Genomic DNA, 8,702 nt, shown 5'->3' with positions numbered 1-8,702 from the left:
CACCAATTCTAAGCACATATGTTCCTCTGGAGTGGTTCTATCTCTGTTTTGGGTGAGTTATAGGAGGAGACTAGGTTATTCAGAAGGAGCTGCAGTCCACCACCCTACCACCCCATGTCCTGGATGTTAAACCCAGAGTTGCCCCACCACTGAGGTACATCCCCAGCCTTTTAAACTTCTTAAAAATTTAAGACATGGTCTCACTAAGCTGTCAAGGCGGCCTTGTACTTGTGATCCTCCTGCCTAACCCTCTCAAGTAGCTGGGATTATAGGTGTGTACCTTGTCCCACTGAAGCTGGAAGGTAAGTTGTCTGGATCTGAGAAAAGGAAAGGGGACAAAGAAATGGAAAATGACTGCAAGGAAAGTGGATAAGACATGGGAGAGCAGAAAGACTGGGCCAGAGCCAGAGTGGAGAAGGTAGAGTTCAAGATGAGCATTTGTACTTCATAGTAATGAGGAATGCCAAGTAAAAACAAGACATTTCATCAGCAATTGAGATTTTCTGCAAAAATTTCTGGATGAAATTGAGAGTGCTGAGAAGACTTCATGGCCTTGCAGAATCCCAGACAAGTCGAAGGCTGCAATTCTGGGAGAACAAGGGTAAGAGTGGAGGCACAGTCTGTGTATAGCACATCAGCTTCTTACACATAATACTACTGCTTTTTTTTTTAATATTTAATTTTTTAGTTGTAGATGGACACAGTATCTTTATTTTTATGTGGTGCTGAGGATTGAACCCAGGGCCTCGAACTTGCTAGGCGAGCAATCTATCGCTGAGCCAAACCCCAGCCCAAGACTACTGCTTTTTTAAGGTGCTTGGTCTTTAAGCATACAAAGTCACCCAGCATTTGAGAAATAATTGCATCAAAAGGACATGAGAGAAAAACTGGAAGAAATTATTTCAGAAGAACTCAATACCTCTTATTGGACTAGGTGTGGTGACCATGCCATCATGGTCATGCCAACTGCTCAGGAGATTGAGGCAAGAGAATCACAAGTTTGGGGCCAACCTGGGCAATTTAGCTAGACTATTTCAAAAAGGCAAGGGGTGCTGGGGACATAGCTAAGTTGTTTTTTTTTTTTTTTGAATTTTTAATCTTTATTTTTTAGTTCTCCGCGGACACAACATCTTTGTTGGTATGTGGTGCTGAGGATCGAACCTGGGCCACACGCATGGCAGGCGAGCGCGCTACCGCTTGAGCCACATCCCCAGCCCCGACATAGCTAAGTTGATAAGAGTGCTTGCTGTGCATGCACAAAAGCCCTGGGTTCAGTCCCCAGCACCACCACCACCACCTCACAAAGGCAAGGGATGCAGCTCAGTGGTAGAGCACTTGCCTATCATGTGCAAGCAAGGCTCTGGGTTCAACCTCAGAAGTGTGTGAGTGTGCACTCACAACCTTTTATTGGTGTGTTCTTGTAGATGTTCCACATGGTGCAGGTAGACTTCTAGTAAAGAATAGTCCGTTTGGGACTAATGTTGCACAGATGATTTGCCTGGATAAATCAAGATGTGAAAGGCATTGGAACACAACCCATGTAGAGCAGACTTGAGAGTACTGTCTCTTAGGAGAAAATGCGCTTCCCATTAACCTTTGCATCTTGCTTGAGGGTGTTCAGCAATTTAGAATTGGGGTTAGATAATCAGAAAGCAGCAGTCTTCCAGGTGCTAAATTCCAGAGATTCAACTAGGCAGTCCATAAGCTCAAGGCAAGATTCCCAGATGGAGGCATTGAGCTCATACAGCTTACCCTTGAGGCATTTCAACTCAAGCCACTCATAGCCATTGCAAGAACCCTGGAACTTCATCAAAGTGCAGTATAACTGGAAGGCTAAAGAAACTTCAGCAGCCATGCCCTTCTGCGGAGTCAGACTGGGAAATAAGTGTCCCATCCCACCCCTGCCCAGAGAGTGGTCCTGCTTCAGATGTTCAGAGTGCCACAATATCAAGAAGACCACAACTGAAAGAATGCATATAATGAGACAGAATTTAGGGAGTTGACCTGCTTTCCTCTTTGGAGGAAGACGGTGCCTAATGTACTATTATTTGTAGTTACAATGATCAGCATCCACTCAAAAATTGCCAGCATACTTAAGTTTCAAGAAACCAAGAGGGGAAAAAACACCCAGGGTGATTCAAATGTTTGAATCAAAACAAACAGTATTTTCACAAAATAAGGAAAAGATAAGGGATCTTGAAGTTAGATGAAATTCTAAAATAGAACAATCAGAATTCAATAGATGGGCTTTGTTGATTTAGAGACTAGTTAACCTGAAATCTTATTGGTATAAACACTAGAAATCGTAGGGAAGATAGACCAACCTCACCTAAGCATCTTAGCAAGACCCTATCTCAAAATGAAAAGTTTAAAGGGTTAAGTGCCCCTGGTTTCAATTAAGGTATTTGGCACATAGTAGGCAAGCACTGCCTACCCCTGAGCCACAATCCCAGGGGCTGGGCATATAGCTCAGTTGGTAGAGTGCTTGCCTCACATGCACAGTGCCCCAGGTTCAGTCCCCAACATTTTTTTTTTTTAGTTTCCGGCAGGCATAACATCTCTGTACGTGCTGCTGAGGATCGAACCCGGGCCACATGCATGCCAGGCAAGCGCGCTACTGCTTGAGCCACATCCCCAGCCCAGTCCCCAGCATTTAAAAAAAAAACCTGTCACCATAAAAATTTCATAGGAAGAGATGAGAAAGGTAATGAGAACAGAAAAACTAGGTAAATGTGTTACCAACATCTATCAATAAATCAAGAAGTATCATGTATTTGGATACACTTGTAAGTTGTTGCTTTTGGAAAGGGGTAGAGTTATGAGGTGTGCAGGGGCTGGTGCCTTTCATTATCATCCTTTCTCTGTTTTAAACTTGGTTTTTAGCCCCATAAATACATTATTTTTTGAGGCGCTACAAAGGAGAGCTAGCTGGCCAAGACTGCTCTTGTCCTGCCAATATGAAAAAGCCCTTTTCTGGGCCCCATGTCCTAGGGCAACTAAACCAGGGGACTGGGGTGGGGATGTGGCTTAAGCGGTAGCGTGCTCGCCTGGCATGCGTGTGGCCTGGGTTCCATCCTCAGCACCACATACAAACAAAGATGTTGTGTCTGCTGAAAACTAAGAAATATTAAAATTCTCTCTTCCTCTCTCTAAAAAAAATAAACCAAGGGACTAGTACAACAGTCAGATTTTTCACAAGTCTTGTCCACATTTCCTATCTCATCCTCTCTAGAGCATGTAATATGTAATACAACTGACCACTCCTCATTCCTACCTCATCCTTTCTGGAGCAATATGTAATACAACTGACCACTCCTCATTTTTTTTTTTTTTTTTTTTTTTTGGTACTGGGGATTGAACCCAGAGTGCTTTACCACTGAGCCACATCTCCAGCCCTTTTTTATTTTTTGAGATGGGATACTGTTAAATTGCTTATTAGAGACTCACTAAATTGCAGAGGTTGACCTCAAACTTTTGATCCTCCTGTCTCAGCTTCCTGAGCTGCTGGGATTACAGATGTTTGCCACCACACCCCACCCCACGACTCCTCTTTTTAAAAAAACACTTCTCATGGTTCCTCTCAGCTGGGTTTCCTCCTACCTTCTCCACCATCCTTTGCTGTGCTGACTTTACATATTGAGAATCTGGAGGAATAATCCTAGGTCATTTTTATTGTATATTCTCTTGGCGCCTGGCATTCTTGTCCATTCCTCTAGTTTTATTTACCGCCTGTGTCCAAATCCCCAAAACCACCTGCAGGCCAGACACTTCTTCTGAGCTCTAGTTCTGGATATCTGTGATTCTCTTGGACACCACAGTTCTGCAAATTCAAAATATGTACTGTTCCTCCTCCAGGCAAATGGCACCAAAGCACCTTAACACTCCCTTTTCCTACACCTCCAGATCCCCACATGGAATTCAGCCCGAATTGGTGTAGACATCTTCTAGGTCTCCACTTCCATGCTTTCATCAGGTGCTAACCACTGTGCAGCTTGCCAAGACACCTCTGACCTCCCATCCAGACCATTCTCCGTGGTGTTAAAATAAGACCTTAAAATACAAAATCGAGTATCCCATTTTACTCTTAGAAGTTTGCATGAAGTCCCAAATCCTCTATATGCAATGTCCATAAACTGTACCCTGCCAGATCTTTCACCACCAGTTCTGCAGCCACGTGAGCCCTAGCGTCACCTCTTGTTGAGCTTGTTGACACAAAGTCCTAGGACTCCTTGTCAAGGTACATCCTTGAGGATTTCTTTTCTCTCTTAGATGATCAACTCCCACTCTCAACTCTTAGTCACAGACATAAGTTGTCGACCACCCTACGGTTGTAACAATGGGCTTGTCGGTCCCGTTCACTATCATGTCTGTACCGTGGGTCCAGAAGATGCTGAACACGCATTTGTTTAGGGTGAGAATATGGGAAAAGAATAAGGAGGGGATAGAAAGGTTTGGTGGGCAGGACTCAGGAGATGCAGACGATTCGGCAGGCGGACCGAAGCTGCAATAGGAGGGATCAGAAAAAGAACAGACCAACCCCGCGGCGGTCCAACGTCTCAGCGCCAGGAGCCCAGCGCACACTGGAGGCGCCTCCGCAGGGGGCGCCCGTCGCCCGGGGCGTGGCCCCACGGAGCCCCGCCTCCTCGCCGGCGACGGGGCAGGCAGGCGGCTGGCGTCTGTGGCGCCGACATGGCTGCGCTGGTGGAGCCTCTGGGGCTGGAGCGGGGTAAGCGCGCCAGGGGGCCCTGCCCACCCGACCGCCGTCTGCGCCCCTGATCTTGGCCCCGCCCGCCCCGGCCAGGCCCTCTCAATGGGCGGGCGGACCCGGCGGGGTGGGCGGGGCGGGGCGCTACGAGCTGGGCAGTCCGTGGGCGTGGGAGGGTCAGTGGGCGAGCGGCTGGTGAGGGGTGGCCACCGTACACCCGCAGCTCTGTGTGTGTTGGGGGGGAGGGTCCTGGAACCTGCCGGGCACCTGGCTGGCGCAGTCGCTCACTCGTCACCCTTGACTCTGCGGGATGTCCGACTGGGCTCTGGTGCCCTTCTGCGCGCAGTCTGAGCTCGTCCTTACTCCACCTCTCGCTGCGTCTCTCGGTGGCTCGAGTCTTGGTGTCTGACTCTCCGTGTCTCTGTGCCCCCGCCCCCGCCCGCAGACGTGTCCCGGGCCGTGGAGCTCCTCGAGCGACTCCAGCGCAGCGGGGAGCTGCCCCCGCAGAAGCTGCAGGCCCTCCAGCGAGTCCTGCAGAGCCGCTTCTGCTCCGCCATCCGTGAGGTGAGCCGCCAGGGTAGGACACAGCTTGCGGCCGCCTTCGTCCTCCTCCCGTCGCGAGCCTAGGGACTACGCCTCCCGGCAGCTCCCGAGGCGACTCGCCATGCGGTGCTCGCGCTGCAGCTCCGGGGTTCTTTGGGAGTTGTAGTTTCCTCAGGCTCTGGTTGCAGGGCGGATCCTTGGGTGGGAGATCCAGGGTCTGGACAACTCTAAGTGAGGAGGGGGCTGGTGGCTCCCTGACGCTGCTGCGTCCCCGCCCAGGTGTATGAGCAGCTCTACGACACGCTGGACATCACTGGCAGTGCTGAGATACGCGCTCATGCCACAGCCAAGGTAGGCGCCCCCGCCCGGTTGCTCTTGGCATCCCCTGACCCGCACGTCTAGCTTAGTGCCTTCTTGAGGCTAGTCCTTCCTATTTCCTCTTTCATGATTTTTGCCAAATCTATACATCATCCTTATGGCTATTTATTTATAATTTCCTTTAAATAACCGCACATCTTTAAAATTTAAATGTCCTAGCAACTAGAAATAGAAACAATATCACATGGCTGCCTAGAAGATAACCCTAAACATCTCTACAGTAAAATGTCCATAAAACATAGAAATCTTATTAAACTATAATTAGATGATGCTTCTCATTGCTTCCTGGAGGCTCTCCATTCCCCTCAGGCCTAGTTTTCATATGTTAAAAAGCAAGATTGTCCAGTGCAGAGTATTTTGTAGACTTACTTCCCTGACATGCCATAAGCATGCCCGAACTCAAAAGAACATCCTGTTGCCACCTAGTGATTTTGTGTAGAGTGATGGCAGGTTCCCTCATGCTCAGGGAAAACAATCTGGCTTAAATTGCTGTCCCCAGCCTAGATCCCTGACCCTAGCACACTTGCCCACCACGGAGGGGTTACTCACTTCTGGACACTTTCTCCTAGGCGACGGTGGCTGCTTTCACAGCCAGTGAGGGCCATGCACATCCCAGAGTAGTGGAGCTGCCCAAGACAGATGAGGGCCTGGGCTTCAACATCATGGGTGGCAAAGAGCAGAACTCGCCCATCTACATTTCCCGTGTCATTCCTGGAGGAGTGGCCGATCGCCATGGGGGTCTGAAACGTGGGGACCAACTGCTGTCGGTGAATGGTGTGGTGAGTGGAGGGCTGAAGCAGGTCTGGGACCCAGCTGTAGCAGTCCCTGGTTGACGTTCATTCAGTGCACTAGCTTAGCACTGCTTCTGGGGCCAGCCCTCTGCTGTACAGTGCTGCAAACCCTGTGGGAAGCACCTCCAGTACTCAAGGACTCCCTCTCTAGTGACAGCGTAGACCCTGACTGAAATAGTCCTGATCCACAGACATAATCATGAGGAAATCCAAAGCATTGTGAGAGCCCAGATGTGGCACCAGTCCAGTGTAGATGAGGAAAGTTTTTGCAGAAGAAGGAAAATTTGATTTGGGTGTTGAAAGATGAGTTGGAGTTCTCCAGACAAAGTGAAAAGTATTCCTGAGCGTATTATAGGAAGGGACTTTGACTTTGCACTCCTTTGAGATGAAGAGAAAGGGCTTGGTCTGATGGAGGTCTGGGGCATGTAGTTAATTAAAACCGTGTGGTTAGAGTAGAAGTAAACTAGATAAATGGGGCCTGCGAAGCTGGCATTAGCTCTAGGGGTGCTGTGGAGCCATGGGAAGGCTGAGTGTACCAGAGGGAGAGGTATAGCTTGGAGAAGGTGCATTACACACCTTCTGGGAATCTGTGGGAGATGGATGGAGAGGGTTGAGTCCAGAGGGGAGAAGACAAGACCCGAGCTATGACCAAGGCTGTGAGTATCGAGAAGGAGGGTAATAGTGGCCTCTGGGAGGGAGATGACAAGATGGCCTGGCTCAGTGCCTCGGGGCATGAGAGTGTCCTTGGCATGGGGAATCTGGACAGTTTTAGGGAGAATGCTGAGCCAAAAGTCAATGACCCTCCTACAAGGAGGATAGGAAGTCATGGCATCTAGGCCAGGCACCGGCTTCACCAGCATTCATCCAGTTTCCTGGGCCAGGGCTGGGCAAGGGTAGCAGGCCCAGGCCCAGCTGTCTTGTGTGGTCCTGTCCTGCAGAGTGTTGAGGGTGAGCAGCATGAGAAGGCCGTGGAGTTACTGAAGGCGGCCCAGGGCTCGGTGAAGCTGGTGGTGCGTTACACACCTCGAGTGCTGGAAGAAATGGAGGCCCGCTTCGAGAAGATGCGCTCTGCACGCAGGCGCCAGCAGCACCAGAGCTACTCGTGAGCCCCTGGTCACCACGCCCCTGGGGCTTCCATTGCTTCCCCTTAACCCCAGATTCTCAAACCAGGCCAGTGATTCCTAGGACCTTGATGGCCTCCCCCAGCCCTGGCTCCTCTCCTTACCCCCTGGCTCAGACTCCCACTTGGGACCCTTGTGAACTAATTCCCTGGGATGCTCTAGCTCCCTCTCATCCCCACCTACTCCTGGAATTCCTCAACCCCTACCTGGGCCCTCCCCTCAGAAACCCCAGTCCTAGCTTTCTTATGCTCCCCAGGGTTCCTTCCCTGAGCCTGGCTCCCCTCTCTTCACCCTCCTCGCAGGTCCTTGGAATCTCGAGGCTGAAATCAGAGATCTGGATCTTCACCCTCACCCTCTCCCCCTGTACAGTATTTATTGTCACTGGCTCCTTATTTAAAGATGTTTGACCCTCTTTGAGTGTCCGTGTTTCTGTCCTGCAGCCTGGGGGTAGAGTATCTTGAGGTGTGGGGGAGAGAGAAGAGCTGAGGTGGAGATTAAGCCCTGATGAAGCCAGAATCTGGTCTGAGACGCTGGTAGAGACCTCTCCCCAGGTCTGAAGGCGGAAGCTAGGCCGGCTTCCGAGGGTCAAATCGGAGGGCAGAGGCTGGGTCTGAATGAGGGGGCCGAACTGAAGACAATGCGTCCTACCCCAAGGAGGGTCGGAGGGCGAGAGCCAAGCGCCTTCCTCAGTAACCGGTCTGACCAAGAAGTCAAGAAACGCAGCTGGAGCCAGTGGGCGGCCTCTGTGTGGGCGGGGCGGGGCGAACCATTAGCCTCGTCCGCCAGGGGAGCCCCGCAGGCCGCACTATCGTCTGCGTGAGAGCTGGGGGGGCCTGGTGTAGTTTCCCAAGGCGGGCGCGGGGTGCGGAATAAGGTGCACTCATCTGTCGGGCACTCAACCCACCTTCCAACCAAAGCCCGTCTTTCTGGAAACCGCCCTTGCCTTAAAATACAACCTTTACCCCCATCCCACTGCCCGTCCAGCCTTGTGTCCCGTGCGGCGCTAGGGCCGGCGCGCGCCACCGCCAGGATTCAGGGTCGCGACTCGCGTTCCACGCCGCGCGCTACTCGCTCCAGGTGACATCATCCCCCAGCCGGGCTCCGCCTCCCGCCCCAGCCGCCGCACGCCGAGCGCCTATTGGCCGAGTCACCTTAAGCCCCGCC

The 8,702-nt window shown here is 51.1% G+C and overlaps 2 protein-coding genes across 2 annotated transcripts; one reads left to right on the top strand and one right to left on the bottom strand.

Moving 5' to 3' along the window:
- Positions 1–3,650: 3,650 nt before the first annotated feature.
- On the bottom strand, positions 3,651–8,506 carry C15H19orf73 (chromosome 15 C19orf73 homolog). Its single transcript, XM_005343101.4, is given in 2 exon segments — positions 3,651–8,243; positions 8,246–8,506. Coding segments are annotated over 2 exon segments (381 nt in total). The 3' UTR covers positions 3,651–8,123.
- On the top strand, positions 4,543–7,950 carry Lin7b (lin-7 cell polarity scaffold B). The gene is made up of 6 exons (XM_005336657.5): positions 4,543–4,726; positions 5,151–5,269; positions 5,528–5,599; positions 6,196–6,405; positions 7,356–7,519; positions 7,841–7,950. The coding sequence occupies exons 1-6, from the start codon at positions 4,690–4,692 to the stop codon at positions 7,860–7,862; spliced, it is 624 nt and encodes a 207-aa protein (XP_005336714.1). The 5' UTR covers positions 4,543–4,689; the 3' UTR covers positions 7,863–7,950.
- Positions 8,507–8,702: the final 196 nt, after the last annotated feature.

Source organism: Ictidomys tridecemlineatus, chromosome 15 (genome assembly GCF_052094955.1).
Source record: "Ictidomys tridecemlineatus isolate mIctTri1 chromosome 15, mIctTri1.hap1, whole genome shotgun sequence".
In the NCBI taxonomy this organism is placed as follows: Eukaryota; Metazoa; Chordata; class Mammalia; order Rodentia; family Sciuridae; genus Ictidomys; species Ictidomys tridecemlineatus.
This window is presented reverse-complemented; position numbering and strand designations above follow the sequence as displayed.

Excerpts from the sequence above, each read along its gene's own strand:
- Lin7b (XM_005336657.5), top strand. The coding sequence starts at position 4,690 with ATGGCTGCGCTGGTGGAGCCTCTGGGGCTGGAGCGGG. Across the intron at positions 5,270-5,527 it reads TCTGCTCCGCCATCCGTGAG|GTGTATGAGCAGCTCTACGA; the intron begins GTGAGCCGCCAG and ends GTCCCCGCCCAG. Across the intron at positions 6,406-7,355 it reads TGCTGTCGGTGAATGGTGTG|AGTGTTGAGGGTGAGCAGCA; the intron begins GTGAGTGGAGGG and ends CCTGTCCTGCAG.